This window comes from Drosophila bipectinata, chromosome 3L, assembly GCF_030179905.1.
Source record: "Drosophila bipectinata strain 14024-0381.07 chromosome 3L, DbipHiC1v2, whole genome shotgun sequence".
Classification (NCBI taxonomy): domain Eukaryota; kingdom Metazoa; phylum Arthropoda; class Insecta; order Diptera; family Drosophilidae; genus Drosophila; species Drosophila bipectinata.
Window position 1 is genome coordinate 19158502 of NC_091738.1, and position 15695 is coordinate 19174196.

The window sequence follows — 15695 nt, forward strand, 5'->3', positions numbered from 1 at the left end:
TCAATAATGATAGAATAATATAGAAACTATTAAAGGAGTTTAAAACAATAATAGCTTAATGGACAAACTTTGAAATGAACTTTAAAAAATAAAGCTATCTCAGAGCCGATAAGTAAGTCAAATAAAACACTTTTATTAGTAACCTTTTAGAATATGTTTAAATTTATAAAGAGAGTAAAAATGTATTAATAAATATGAAATATATATGAAATTCTTCCAATATATATAAATATACGGAATACAATTAACAAAAAGTAAAAGAGTGTTTTCTGTGTCTATAAAAATGGATTTATTAAACTGTAACCACTGACATTCCCTGTTGATCAATCCGCAAACCCCCATTGAGGGCGAAACCAAACCCACATAATTTTAATTAAAACTCGCGCACTCAACCATTTAGCAAGGAATGGAAATTAATTGCAAAAGTAAACAGAATGGACAGAAACCAAAACCAAAACAATTGAACCATTGCCGGAATGAAACCCCCATATGGTTAAAAGGAATCAATCAGGCATGGAGCCCATGGCAAATATTTTCCAGGGCTCCAAAGTTCGCTACGATTCTGATTAGCCCGGCAATCGGAACTTCCGTTCGTAAATGAAAATGTTTATTAAAAAATTTTCACTTTTACATAAATTTTTCCGAGCAGCGACGGCAGCAGCAGAGAGTAGCAGCCGCAACAGCAGCAGGTACCAGCTGGTGGCATCTGCTGCTGAAATTTTCCGAGGGGGATGGATGGCCACACCCAGTGGCATGCCATTGGGAACCGCCCCCGTTTACGGACAAGTATATATACGTGCACTACGGTTGTCTCACTCGAGCCGGCTGCCCATTGGAAGCCAGTCGTGGACCGGTTTCTGTCCTATGCCAAAGGGAGGCCATTTTCAGTGGCACGAGCCAGGTGTCCCCCCTCAGTAGAGTCTTTATATAGAGGGGGCACCAGTATATATACACAAGCGAATTTATATAGTGCTTGTATATGAGAAAGACGTACTCTTATGTACGCCGCGCTTCCATGGGGTTGGGATGACTCTTTGCAAGTGCTCCACTTGAAGGCAGCTGCTCCTACGCTTTGTCGTTTCTTCAAATGTTTGTATTGAGCTGCGGGATGGGTGTCGGATGGAATCCAGAGGGATGGAGCCATGCCTACATCAACTACCAGTTCTAACTACCAGATACATTGATTTCTATACCCAGCAAGGATACAAAGGATGGGCTTTAAGTTGTATCAAGGGTTTGAAGCAAGAGAGGATTTTAAAGAAAACCAAATAACCCTTTTATTCTATTTGGAGTATATTGTTCCTTCTTCAATATGATTAACTAAAACGATGAATTAAGAGACAAAGATTAAACACAAAGCCATTAACTTTTTGCTTTCAAAATATACATATATTTTTTTTGTTTCGCTATTTTAAGAGTTCTTTACAATCGATTTGGATATAAATATTCTTTAAAAAATAGTTTGAAATCTTGTAGTTCCGGGATGATTTTTTCAACCGGAGCCATCCTATGCTAATAAACACTATTACATTCCGTCCTTCCGCCTTTTGGTCTATATACAATACATGCAACACATTGTTAAGTATATCATCGGAGCTATGCAGCCAATGGGATATTTTGAAAATAAAAGAGTAGGTAGGTACAAAAAATATCAACTCATTAAAAAATAGAAAAACACTTTGAAAATAACACTTATTGTCTAAAATGAAACGTCCTGAAACCTTTGATGGCCTACATAAAGTAAATCTGATCTTCGACGAGTACTAGTGATTCCTCAGAGCCTCGTTGATGACGCGGAGAATATCGATTTGCAGATCAGTGAAGGCCACTGGTTCCAGCTGAGCGTTGCGGATTTTCATGGCTACTGCCTTGAAAAAGGCCCCGATCTCATCATCCTCGCCGGAATTGTGTCCATTGGTGGGCGGAAACTCCACATGGCTGGTTGGTTTGTGTGTGGTAATCGGAGTCGAATGATAGCGCGACGTGGAAGAGGAGCTGGGAGTGCTAGCGGAATTCTGGTAGCGGGGAGTGCTGGCAGGCTGAATGTCAAGTTTCTGCTGATATTCCGCCGTTGAATGCAGCTGTTGGTGCTCCATATGGGTGGCTCTGACACTAGCCTGTTCCTGTTTAGCCAGAGCATTGCTCACGGTCTGAACGGCCATGTATACAGATCCTTCTTCGTGATCATAGCTCACCATTTGCTGCTCCTGTTGCTGTGGCGCTTGATCCGTGCCCGTTGCGGTTTCCATTTCGTCATCTTCTTCGTCGTCTTCTTCATCCTCCTGGTGGGCATCACCATTGATATAGTTCTCTAGCTCCATGTCATCGTAGGTGGCCACACACATCTCGCTCGCCTGCTGTTGCTGATGCCGTTGATCTTGATTTTGTGGCTGCTGCTGATCTTGTAGAGCTTCTGTCATTTCAGACTTGTGGGGGCCCGTCAGGTGGGGCAGGGCAGGCATGTAAAGTTGCGAATTGGATGAAGAGGACTCCAAGTTGCTCTGTTGCGTGGGCGGTGACTCGGACTGAACCATGTGTTCTTCCAGCTCCCTAACGGCGTCGTGTTTTGGCAAAAGCAGGCTTAATTGAGGATCCCCGTCTCTGAAATAAGTCAGTCAAGTAAAAAAAAATGCAATTTCCATAAAACTCATCTACTTACAAGGACTTCTGTTGTATAAACTTCTGCAGAAAGCTAAGCGAATCATAGTGCTTCCAGCGCGAAGTGGCATCAATGTGCATCAGAGTCCTTAAACGCTTATGTTCCCGGGCATATTGGTCCCTTAATGCTTTCCACTTTAGACGGCATTGTTTCACTATTATTAGAGTATAGAGTTTATACAATTTTCATTGTAATATAATACCACTCCTACCCGACTTCTTTAGCTTCCTGGCTATCTCCTCCCACACCTCCATCTTTAGCTTGGCATTGCGGTAGTTCTCGTTGCTGTAGTTGTAGATCATATCCTCCTGCTGTATCAGCGTGATCAGTTCCTTTTCGAAGTAGCTCTCCATATTCAGGAAGGTGTGTATGGGATCATCGTCCTCCTCCTCGGCATTTGAGGCGGCTGCTGTGCCGGCTACAGTGCCACCTCCAGCCGTGGCCGTGGAAGTCGAATGATTTGCGGCATTTACACAATCCACAATCTCTTTGTAAAGATTGTCCACCACCGTGGTCGTGCTAGCAGTTCCGCACTGCACTATAATTGATGGGGCACTGCCGCCACCAGAGTCTGTTAGATAATTCCAGTTGGTCTCCGGCTGCGTCTGCTGCTGTTGCTGCAGTACAGTGCTGATATGGCTTGCCATAAAGGTGGCGCCTGTTTTCTTATCAGGCGTGCTGGCAGAACTGAAGCTGCAGGTGTCCAGCAGTGTGGTAGCACCGGCATCTTCTATTTTAATGCTGCCAGAGAGGTTGAGGTTCTGGCTGTTACTGCTGCTACTGAAGGAGTTACTCATTGGAAGCGACATGGGGGTGACCGTGGAGACAAGGCCATTGTTGCTCTGCCCAGATTTTCCTCTATAACTGAATTATCAAGGGGTTATAAGCTAGTTAGAGTATGTCAAGGTAACTTACTTCCTGGCCAAAGCATAGGGACGCAAAAAGTCCAGCTCCTTAAAGTATTTCCACTTCACAGCTTTGGCACAGGATTTGGCGCGTTTCAGTTCCCGGCAGTACTGATCCCTCATAGCTTTCCACTTGGACTTGCATTGTGCATCTGGGGAAGAGAACAGTGATGTAAATTTTTGCAGAATTCAGAGACATCCGCCACTGACCTGACCACCCTACACTGAGGCCGATTTCCAGCCATTTTTCATCTTTGATTTTGGTGCTTCTGTAGTGGAGATGCTTGGGATTGTAAAGAGACTGCTCTTGGGATACCAGCGATATGAGTACCAGCTCCTTGGGAAGGCTGACCATATTCTCCGCCAGATTCGCGTCCAAGCTGAGATTCACGAGCTGCTGCTGATGTTGCTGAGGCTGCTGCGACGGCTCCTGCAGCTGGTTGGCACAAGGCAGCGTGTCCATTACACGCTCTACTTTCTATCCATGCTGGCGGTTTGTTTATTTACGCGTTTTAATAAATAAAAGCTGGCTAAACAATATGATGTGACAGTGACCGAACAGGTGTTACGGTTTGGGAGTCACTCTCCATCAGCTGTTCATTTTAGTGTTGGTAAGCACATACAATACTTATTTTTGTTCTGTTTAAAATATGGTCACGTTAAAAACCTAAATCACCAAAGTCTGGTCGCACTGTTATATGTTACATTGAGGTTGGCAGCCCTCTTCGGTTCTATTTAAACTTATGGGCGCCAAAAACAATGTGTTTATACATTTGTCTTTAACGTCTAATCCAATTAGTTAATTGCATTACCGCCGTTGGAAAAAGAAAACATCATAACATGCAGACGGAACGATTTCGTTTAAAATTTAGTTTATTGTGCGACGCGGTGCTGTTTAAATCAAATAAATACTTCCTTGGCAAATATTGCGGTTCGGTTCGTTAGTTAATGCTCAATCATGCCGAAAATTGATGCGGAAACACAGAAACTTTACGACGAAATCAATGGAATGATACAAAAGTTTAAGGTTTATTATATTTCTTCATGTGGACTGATATATTTTAAGATTTATCGCAAAAAACAATCTAAAAAACGATATTTGTATAAGGACTTATTTAAAACTTTGTGATAAGAGGTCTTAAAAATGTGACAGATACAAATTAATTAAATTATATAATACTATTCCTAGGATGACCAAAAAAGCAAGGCGGATTGCACTTTGGCCGACAAGTGCGGCGACATGGGCGACATCCCCAAAATCCGTTTCTCGTCGAAAAAGATCCTCAAGGGGCACATCAATAAGGTGAACTCCGTACACTTTGCTGGGGACTCGAGGCACTGCGTCACCGGCTCCTTGGATGGCAAACTGATCATCTGGGACACATGGACCGCCAACAAGGTGCAGATCATCCCTTTGAGATCGGCCTGGGTTATGACGGTGGCCTTTTCGCCATCGGGAAACTTTGTGGCATGTGGCGGTATGGATAACCAGTGCACGGTCTACGATGTAAACAACCGGGATGCCTCCGGCGTGGCCAAGATGGTCAAGGAACTGATGGGCTACGAGGGATTCCTTAGCTCGTGTCGTTTCCTGGATGATGGCCATCTTATCACGGGCTCGGGAGATATGAAAATGTGGGTTCTCTTACGGAAATTATCGTTAGTATGTATCTTAAATAATATTACTCAATAGCTGCCATTGGGATCTGGAGAAGGGCGTCAAGACAATGGACTTTAATGGTCATGCTGGCGATATTGCCGGTCTATCCCTGTCCCCCGATATGAATACTTACATCACAGGTTCTGTGGACAAAACTGCCAAGTTGTGGGATGTACGCGAACAGGGCCACAAGCAGATGTTCTTTGGTCATGACATGGATGTGTCCTCTGTCTGTGTGAGTTAGGATTTCTATACTACAGTAGCATATAGTAACGATATCTTTAACCTCAAATGATACATATTTTTACATTCTTTCAGTACCATCCCAGTGGCTTTGGATTCGCCTCCTGCTCGGAGGACCAGACGGCGCGCATGTACGACCTGAGGGCGGACCAGCAAATCGGACTCTATGAGCCGCCCCAAAAGAACACGGGCTTCACTTCGTGCGGTGCGTTTGTCTTTCTTTTTTCTTGCCGTCTGGCCTATAGTCTTTGGCTAGAGTAGTATTTGTCGTAGTCGCCTTGACTTTTAAGAGGTTTTAATCTGATTTTGTGTGCTCATTAGCTCTATCGACCAGCGGACGCTACCTCATGTGCGCCGGCATTGAGGGCAACGTGCATTCGTGGGATACAATGAAGCAGCGGCACACGGGTGGGTATTGGAATTGGGTATCCATTGCATCAGGTGGGGGAGATGGGAATTGGGGCACTTTGTTCATGCCACACTTGACACTTGACTTATATCGATTTTTTGTTGGTGTTTCTCTCTTCTTTTTAAGGCACAATGTCTGGTCACGAGAACCGCATCACTTGCATCAGCCTGTGCCCCAACGGCATGTGTCTAGCCTCGACCAGTTGGGATCAGCAAGTGCGTCTGTGGCTATAATCTGGTTTTAATATGACTCTGATCCGATCTGATCTGGGTTCAATATCGTCCATTAACAAATGCTACGTTTTTACCAGTGCTTTAAAAGTGAAACCAACTGATGTAGATGACAGATTTTACAGGATTTCGGATTTCATTTGGATTGTATTATTATAATTCCCTCTTTAACCCATTGATCCTTAAAATCTGTCATTTATGTAGTTTTGAAAATGCTTTAAGGCCTACATATAATAATGTTAGCTAATTAATTAATTAAAGAACAAAATGTAGTTACCAGTAATTTGGCAAGTGCAAAGGGCACAGCTTGAATAAAGATTATGAAATAGCACTCAAATAACCAAGTTTTCTAATTCTATTTCTGTAAGAAAAACACTTTATATTTAATGTTTTTTTAATATATTTTTTATATATTTCTTATAAAAAATACTTATACAATTACGAAGATATATCTGCTGCTGCGATTTTTGGCGCTTGGGTTTTTGTTGGTTTGTGAAAATAAACTTTGAACTTTCGTCAAAGAAGCAGCGAAGTAAATTAAAACAAATCACTTTATCAACATAAGAGAGAGAGGAAAACAAAGATACAAGATATAGAAGGAAATACGGAAGAGAAAGTAGAAAGTGGACGAGAGATGTGGGAGTCGGAAAATAAAATTTACATAAATAATAGAGGTGGAAAAAAGTAGAAACTGGTTAGGATCACAAAAGATGCAACAATTTGAGTATTTTTGTAGATAGTTCTCGCTGGATTTAAGATTTCTTTTTGTTTGTTTGTGTTTTTTGTTGTTTTTAGTTTATCAGACTCTCGGTGGAACTACTGTGAGTTGTTCTCCTGTTTCAGGGAAGATGTTAGAGAAGAAGTTAAAAGGTCCTTAGACGGAGAAGCCGTCGCCGGTGGGATCCAGGATCCAGGGATAGTTGTTGGGGCACTCCATGCACGTGAACAGGCGGAGGGTCTCGCCAGGAAGCTCCCGGGTGGTCAGAGGACACGCGTTCGGCAGGGAACAGTAGGGCTGGCCCTTGACGTCGCACTTCTCCTTCCACTCCTGGAAGTCGCGCAGCGAGTTCAGCTCGGTGGGGTTCTGCATCCACTGGATCACCTGCAGGTTGGTCACGAAGAACACATCGTTGCGTCCCAGCATCTCCTCGATGAACTTGATCAGCTCGTCGCGGTACTCCTTCTTCGACTTCAGCCACGAGGCGTGGAAGTGCAGACCCAGAGGAGCCCTGTTGCTATTGTAGTGGCGGTTGAAGTTGTGGCGCAGAAGACGGGCGAACTGCTCACCAGTGGCCACGTTGGAGCAGGAGTCCACCATGTGGCAACCGGGCAGGGACTCGTCGAAGGTGGGGTCATCACGACGATCCAGCTCGTTCATCACCATCTCCCAGACGGGGTGGCTACGGGACGGGCAGTTGTGGGCGTTGCCGTTGCACTTGTGGGGCATGCGGAAGTACAGAGTGTATGGCCAGATGGGAACCCTGCCGAGGGAGGCGGTGATGGAGGCATCGTACACGAAGAACTGGTCAGCCATCATCTCGAACTGCTTGTTGCCGCCCACGCGCAGGTAGGGAGCCCTCATGCCGATGATCGAACCGTCGGTGATGTTAGCGAAACGCTCCACAATCAGCCTGGAGCCGGCCATCTCAGCCAGCCAGTCGTCGTAGCTGCCGCCGGTCCAGTAGTTGGGGTCGTCCTTGTGCGTCAGCGAGAACACGGAGATCTCGTGGCCACGTCGGTGCAGATCCTGCACCGCCGAGTAGTTGGTGTACTTGTGCGAGACGAAGAAGGTGCCCTTGATGGAGCAGCCGTTGGGGTTCTGGCGCTGGCCGTTGAAGATGTCCTCGTACAGATCAATGTTGTCTACATTGACGGCACCGTTGAAGGTGATGGTGATCATCTGGGGCACCTGCTGGGGTTCAATGCCGCCGGGGATGCGGGTTCCATCAGCCGAGCAGAAGCAATCGGGCAGGGCGCACTGGGTGGGGTCGCACTCGGGGGCGCGGTTGGGATCCTCATCGACGGCTGTGGAGGGGAAAAGAGTTTTGGGTCAGGAATCGGCTTTAAACAATCTCAAAAAGAGAAATAGGCTGAAATCTCAGGAACCGATGTCAAAAAAAAAATCATAAAGGGAAACAGTGCGGATCAGTAATATTACTCATACGCACTGTTGCGGGTAAAAGTTTCTTCTATGACGTATGATACTGTTCTTTTTAGTAGTAATCATTAGTTTAATGTTATTTCTAAAAGTAAACTTACAGCAAGCATTCTCGTCGGACTCGTCCTTGCAGTCAGACTTGCCGTTGCAGAAGAGCTCCTTGTCCAGGCACTCGCCGTCGCCGCAGGACAGCTTACCCTCGGGACAGATGGGCTCATCCGTCTTCAGGATGGGCTTGGCCTTGCGGGGCTCTGAAAAGTTGGTGGATAATAAGTTAATTGGGAACATCTCAAGGAAATCATTTGTAAAAGCATTATTAGTTAGTGACAAACGAGTGTCTAAATTTTGAAATGGGAAGTATTTACACATGAGTCTGATGAATGGATTACAAAGGTGGGAAATTAGTAAGGATTTTTGTTTTTAATTATTTTTTGGTTCTACCAAAGTTCCGAAAATCTAACATTGCTGGCTACTGTATGTACAAGTGTTCCAAGAATTTGTTGAATATTTTTTAAAAAATCTGGCTAAGTAAGACACTTACTCTCTTTCTCATCGCAATTGGTAACCTTGGCCTTCCAGTCGCAGGTCTGCTTGATCACGTCGAAGGCCAGACCGGAGGGACATTGAATTTCTTTCAAGCCCGACTTAGTACATCTAAAAAATAAAGTTCATGTTGATGTGGCTGTTGATCTCTGGAATGCTTTTCTGTCGCTTTTCTAGCTAAGTGAACTTTGGCGTTTGATTTATTTGCAGGACATACAAAAGGATACACTGGGTTGGCTGGGTGTTTATGCAATGACTCGATTGATTTTTGGGGGACTACCCCCTGGGTTTTTAGTGACACACAGGTGAGATACAGATAGACAGACATAGACATAGACGTAGACAAAGTGATAGACATAGAAGGGATAGTAGGCAGAGGCTCGTGGGGGGAAGTATTCGGAGCCGCCAGTATCCCTTTGGGACAGTTGGGAGGGTGGTTCGGTTGGTCCACTTACTTTCGAGGACATCGCAATTCTTCACATTCGACTTCCAATCGCAGAGCTGGCGCAGAACATCGAATGCCAGGCCGCCGGCACAGCGAATCGATGCCAGACGGCTGGTGCCAACTTCGCCGGCACTGTCGCATCTTTTTTATTTTTTTGGCAAAAAACGCGAAGCAAAAAGGTGCAAGAATACGTTTTGTTTGTTGTGTATTTTTCTAATATTTTTTGTGCAAATATATCAGCCATTCAGTGCTGAGCTATCGGACATTCTTGTGATGTCTAAGGACTTACCTGTACACTTCACGGCAATCGCCGTCAGTCTCCAAGCGGAAGTACTCATCCGCAGGACGATCGGCGCACACTTCCTCCACATCAACGCCTTCCAGTTTGTCCTGGCCATGTGCTAAGGATAAGGAGGCAATCAAGAAGGTTTATGAGTTAGTAAGGATTTAACTTGAGAACAGTTCTTATCTTACTAGAAGATTCCCATTGATACCCTTTATAAAATGGGTAAGAAAGATCTCTTATTAATTTTTGAATAATAACACCTTACTTTGTTTTAATTATAAACAACCTTGCTTTTCTTAAATAAGTTTTCTAAGTACCTTCTATTAAATGTTACTTTATGTTGAAATGCAGTTAGTTCTCAGCAATCTTTAATTATCCAATTAACTTTTTAAAGCCTTTTTAATGATTTTGTAACTTTTATTATGTCTATTTAATGTCTTTGTGTAATATATAATGAAATATATTTAATTGACTGTTTGGTGCAGCCGAAAAATTCTAGAAGGCTTCCAGTTAATTCTCGGTAATCTCTGATGGTGCAATTAAGCCAACAAATGTAATTGGCCCCACCTCGTGGATTAACTGCTTCGCCTACTGCCGAGCCGCGAGCGACTTTCAACCGGTTTGTGGGCTTTGAGCCGCCTGGTAATACGAGTACCACTTCTAGCCGACCAAAACCACTCTCATTTTTGTTCACAGCCGCGTTTTATCAGCCATCTTTCAAACGAAAACGAAAGGGCAAACGAAAGTGGCGGCTCCGACGGGAGTTTACCCATTTGTGGAGCAGATATATCTCTATCTGGTGGATTGTCATGTAAGGTGTCTGCTCCAAACGGGTTTGTGCATTGGCTAGACGTGGTTGTTTGTATTTCTGCTTTTTTTTTTGCTGGTTTATTGGAAACCCGTTTTCGATTTAACATTAAAATGATATTGCATAAACAGCCGAGTTGCCGAGTCCAAAAAAAAATATTGGTATATACATATATAATAAAACGGAACCGATGGCCGCTGGTTTTGGTTTTGGTTTTATTCGATTTCCTATGCTAATTTTATTTTATGGCCAGCTCCGGTTTCGTCCTCATGCCACAGTTTTATTTTTTTATTGGCCACGTTATTTTTTTTTTTGGTTTGGTGTTTAAGTGAAGCTCTCTTATATCATCGATTGAAGGATAAGACTTGAACGGTTGCATGCTGCTAATGACTTTGTTATTTATCCTCAAAAGTTTTTCAAGTTTATTTGCCTTGGCCAACGACCGAGACAAGAGCTCCAGCAAGTGGCTTTTTATTTATGTATTTCTATTTTTTTTTTTCTGCAACCTTGCAAAATGGCAAGAGTTTCCACCGGCAAAGGTCAACGGGGCACTAAGTACTAGGTACTAAGGCTAATTATTCAAGTACTCACCCACTGCCAGGCAAAGGCACACAACGCTCAAAATTGGCCACCAACGCGCCATGACGGAATCCAGCGCTCTCTAACGGAAACGAAATCCAAAATTAATACCAACAGTTAGCCAACACAAATCACAATAAATATAATAAGGTATATTACAGCAAAGACTTGAAACTTTACTAACATGTTTCCAGGTATATTATGGTTGGTTCGGTTGGAATGGAAGTGGAGTGATCGGTGCCACTCTTCCAATACACAGCCACGCTTACACTAGGTGTTGGCCACCTGCATCGAGTTCTATTTATTAAGCCGAGGTGTCTTGGCCGGCTTAGCGGTTGTGGTGACTTTGTGCGATAGTCACCACAGCGTCGCGATCACGGCTGCGCCTGCGCAAAAGCTTTCAAAGGGGTAAGCAAACGCACTCGTACTTTGTGGAACCTATTCGAAAGAAAACACTCCCTACCTCTCTTTCTTCTCTCTTGGTGTGAAGAAAGGCTAATTAGCATTTATAGGTGCAGGTGTGAGCGGGAAACGTCTGAGTTTTTTTTTAGTTTTTGTGTTTTTATTACCAATTGTGTGGGGGATTCGATTTTGATTTGGATGTTGATGTTGATTTCTTTGGACGGACTGCACCTATTGGGCTTGTTTGCTCGGCTATTTAGTCATATGGCTCTAGACATAAATCAAATCCGATTGCCCATCAATCTTTTTCTGCCACTGACCCTGAAATTGTTAGCCTTTTGTTTGAACATCTGCGGCATCGTTATTCTACCCGAAAACTATTATACAAAATCTCGATTTCGTAACTGTTTCTTCTTTTTTTTTTGTATTTTCGTCATTTTCTTCAACTGTTTTCTTCTGCACGTTTATTGTCTAGTAAGTTTTTATTTTCACCACAACAGGCCCAGAATCTCAATCAGTTTTTAGAGGTAAGGCATGTCCTATGCATATTAATTCGTGATCAGTTGGATCTCGAAGCTTCCCACCCGGGTACGTACTGTATGTACGTATTTTGTATGCAAATGGCAGCTGTCGCATAAAATTCTTATTAACGTGGCTAAGACACAGAAAGGTTATTAAACCTTTTCTTCGCCCTGGAACTCTCCAGCAAAAGAGAGTCTTATTTTCTGATTGCTTATGAAGAGTCAGAGGTTTTAAATTTGGCTCTGATCCTCCGAAGATCATTGAAGTTTCTTAATTAATGGCACAAACCGATGATGCCGTTGTTAACTGTTTTGTTTTTTACTTTTTGCATTTTTTGTGTATTTTTTGCACACTCCCAACTGTTGTGTTATGTAAAGCAGATGGAGGAGATGCAGGCTGTTTAAGGGCCACATACCAACCAACCTACCAACTGACTGCTGCCGGCTGCCTGTTATTCAATAAACCATCCAAGAGTGGGCAAGTGTGTGAGTAACGACTCCAACAGAAACAACAATAAAATCGCAAAAAAAAAAAAATAACAACAACAAAACGGAGCATGTTTGCGGATATAAAATCGTTGGGGACAACTTGCAGACACTTTGCAAAAAAAAAAAATAAACACAACACTGGGTATGCGCAAATGGCCAAGCACTTGGTAACGGGGATCAGCAGGAAATTGTCAATATTTGCCAAACAAATGATGCATTGACGATATTTTAGCAGAAGAAAGCATTTGCCCGATTTGATCAGTTTACTTAACGATTCAGGTCTGGAAAAGTTGGTCACGAAATCCTTATTTTTTTTGAAATACCTTGAGTGCTTTTTATGGTTCTGATAATACTTATGAAGAATATTAAAAGATTTTTATAATTGAAGGCCATTTCTCTTTAAACCTTTAAATGGTTCATAGCTTATGATGATCCATAAAAATTTATACAAATTCAAGAGGTTATAAGAAGGTGGGAAAAATAAAACGTAGTTTAAGTCATTTATTAAAATAAATATAACATCATATTTGGTATTCGATAGAAGCTCTCTATTAGATTTAAATTATTCGAAAAACCCTATTAATAAACTATGAAAAGTTTGCTGAAATGTAAAACTCTACAGTCTGTCTATTAAAGATCCTTAAGCAAATAAGAAGAATTAGACTGTACCTAAGCCTCTCTCAAATTTTTTTAATTCATAATTTTAGCTCCTAATATATTTCACTTTAAAATTAGAATATAATCCTAACCCTAAGCCCCAGCCTAGAGTACACCGGAAAGAGTATTTATAAACTATTAGAATCTTAGATTCTTGTTACTTTTTTATGATGTTGTCAAGTTCATTCGAGCATCAGTATCATAGCACGACCGTCAGGTAATTTTTCAATATGGTTGCCACTTTTGATTTTATTTCCAGATCACTTGAACGACCAACTGGCCAGCGGGCCATATACTGGCCATAAAACATATACTCGTAATGCCCCAGAGCAATGTCAATTAAGTGCCCGGGTCTGATCTAGAAGGATCGGGTCTGATCTAGAAGGAATGGATGGTGGTGGCGTGTTAATGCAATTTATTCGAATATTTCCAGTATATTGTCTATGCGGCTCATTGCATAGCTATTTCCTGAACTTGAAAACGAGTTCTACAAAAAAAAATAAGAAAAAATAGAGAACATGGAGAATGCAGAAAAGCCAACATGGCGTATGAGCAATGTTTCTTTATTTTTTGCTTGTTCACAGCGGGTGTACTGGAAAATTCTTGGAATCGCTCACACGGATCACAGGTATTATACATTTTAATTGATATTGCGGCAATTGGAGTCCAAGGCTGTCCACCAATTGGCACGAAGATGCTGCTGCTGGTGCGGCTGCAAAAAAAAGCCGTTCACCTTCTTCTCTTTTTTTTCGCGAAATGCCGATGATTGCAGCATTTTCTTAGTTACAATTAATTTCAGCACACTGGTGATATAATCCCTCAACCACATCACATCGAAAGTAAAAAATTAAAAGATAAAAAAAGGAGGAAAAAAAAACAGTGAGTATTATTACTACTTCTTGTCTTCTTCTTGCCGTTTAATCAACTGTTAAAACTGGTTTTTCAATTAGAGTGAAAATGTTGATGATATGATGGCACCCCAAAGCGATGAGCAGCAGATGAAGAGTGAAAATCGTTTTATTTTATCATTTTTTTTTTTTATTTTTTTCATTGGGTTTTACGGATTTACATAATTTAGTTGCCCTCGATTTTTGTCGATTTTAGTTGTGTGTGGAATGGTATGGTTGTTGTTGCCGCCAGCCGCCGCTGGTTAATGTTATTGCCTTTGATTTGATTTAAATTTGTAAGCGTTTTAACCTTTTTTATGCATTTTTTTATTTCCATTTTTTTTTGCGCTTAGACGTATGGAAAGGTCGTCGGTTCGAGTTTACAGAGTGAATGACACACTTTTGATTTGAAAAGTGCCGAAGCCGAATCAGCAACGCCCATGGGCTTTTCCATAAGTCCTTCGACCAATTAACGCGAATTATTTTGCATACAAAATGAAAAGTCTGGCATTTGGTTTCAGCCATGCTCACACATCTGTCCACCTGTCTGTCTTTCTGTATTTAATGATTTGCCAAAGCATCAAGCTTCAGTTCCCTAGAAATTTAAATGAACAGGTGCTGCCGCTTATATTTTACATGCCAATCAGGCCTTAAGTGGACACCGAATTTTGAATAAATATGCACAGACAGATGGGCTTTAATACTATAAGGTTAACGATTATAAGTTATTGTAATCATTAATAAAACTTTAATTTTGAATGACAGTTTGGTAGGATTATAAGCCCTAAAAAACTATGATCCCTCATGTCATCTTATGGCTGCTACAACCATAAACTTCTGAAGTTCTAGCTTATACCAAAGATTATACAGTACAGTACTTTATAATCTTTGCTTATACTTAAAATGTTCTTTATTATTTTTAAAATTTATAAAATTTTAAAAATTGAAAAAGAAAGGAGAACAAGAGTTAATTGGGAAAAAGAGAAATTGACTTTTTTCGAGAAAACCACACAAAACGGAATTGTTAATGAAGGAAATGATGGTCAAGACAATAAACCGAAGCCAAAGTCGAAGTTGAAGCTGAAGATGAGCCTGTAAGCTGTAAAAGAAATGCATAACCATAAAACTAAATACAAAAAAGTGTAAAACACGAGCTGAAGTTGCATAACCGTGCTCCACCCTCCTACCGCTCCTACCATATCGTCATCAGCTTCCATCCGATCCAATACGATACGAACCGTTCCGTTCCGTTCCGATCCGTCCGTTCAGATCCCAAAAGGGGGGAAGCGTTTAATTTATGGCAAGCCGAAGGCATCGAAGGCCCCTGCAGCAAATAGCGGACTTTCTTTTTAGTTTGTCTTCAGTCTCCAGTCTTCAGTTTTGAGTCTTCGGTTTATATGGAAACTGTATGCGTGTGGAAGAGTGTTTGCCTTTGACTTTCAATTTTCATTTCCATTTGAAAAACTCATCATCGGCTGCGATCTGCTTTTTAATTTCATTTTCGAATGTTTGCCATCTTCATTATTATGCAATTATTGTATGTTTGGCCCGGGGTATGTGCGTCTTGAACTTTTCACAAATGGCCTGTCAAAAATTCGCAATGTCTTCTGCTGATCACCTGACAGCTGCAACAAATCCAACCACTTATCACACACCTGGAAGCTGTTCGGATCACCTTGCCGCATTGACGTCATCGAATTGGCAATCTCTTACATATTTTAATGATATAAGTTGGCGAATCTCAGAACAAGGAAGCATATTCGAGAATTAAGTATACGGCTGACTAGTTGGGGCGTCAACTATTCAACTTTTTC

General features: G+C 41.9%; 3 protein-coding genes across 6 annotated transcripts; 1 reads left to right on the plus strand and 2 right to left on the minus strand.

Annotated features, from left to right (window-relative positions):
- Positions 1-1393: 1393 nt before the first annotated feature.
- Positions 1394-4155, minus strand: LOC108132561 (serine-rich adhesin for platelets). Its single transcript, XM_017251994.3, has 5 exons — positions 3775-4155; positions 3575-3716; positions 2871-3523; positions 2660-2813; positions 1394-2601 (listed from the first exon to the last, which is right to left on the minus strand). Exons 1-5 carry the CDS (start codon positions 4025-4027, stop codon positions 1764-1766), a joined length of 2040 nt encoding a protein of 679 aa, XP_017107483.2. The 5' UTR covers positions 4028-4155; the 3' UTR covers positions 1394-1763.
- A 268-nt stretch (positions 4156-4423) lies between these two features.
- On the plus strand, positions 4424-6437 carry Gbeta76C (guanine nucleotide-binding protein subunit beta-2). The gene is made up of 6 exons (XM_017252003.3): positions 4424-4591; positions 4754-5199; positions 5258-5459; positions 5543-5672; positions 5789-5875; positions 6003-6437. Exons 1-6 carry the CDS (start codon positions 4523-4525, stop codon positions 6107-6109), a joined length of 1041 nt encoding a protein of 346 aa, XP_017107492.1. The 5' UTR covers positions 4424-4522; the 3' UTR covers positions 6110-6437.
- Positions 6438-6540: 103 nt separating this feature from the next.
- On the minus strand, positions 6541-11220 carry verm (LDLa and CE4_CDA_like_1 domain-containing protein vermiform). 4 transcript variants are annotated; one of them, XM_017252273.3, is made up of 6 exons: positions 11110-11220; positions 10938-11007; positions 9542-9653; positions 9263-9393; positions 8366-8515; positions 6541-8131 (listed from the first exon to the last, which is right to left on the minus strand). In XM_017252273.3, exons 2-6 carry the CDS (start codon positions 10987-10989, stop codon positions 6981-6983), a joined length of 1596 nt encoding a protein of 531 aa, XP_017107762.1. In that variant the 5' UTR covers positions 10990-11007; positions 11110-11220; the 3' UTR covers positions 6541-6980. The 4 variants fall into 4 exon arrangements, with proteins under 4 accessions (XP_017107762.1, XP_017107763.1, XP_070136118.1 ...); XM_017252274.3 differs by lacking the exon at positions 9263-9393 and adding an exon at positions 8806-8918 and having other exon boundaries at positions 6542-8131; XM_070280017.1 differs by lacking the exons at positions 10938-11007; positions 11110-11220 and having other exon boundaries at positions 6542-8131; positions 8366-8513; positions 9542-9628.
- Between the last annotated feature and the right edge of the window lie 4475 nt (positions 11221-15695).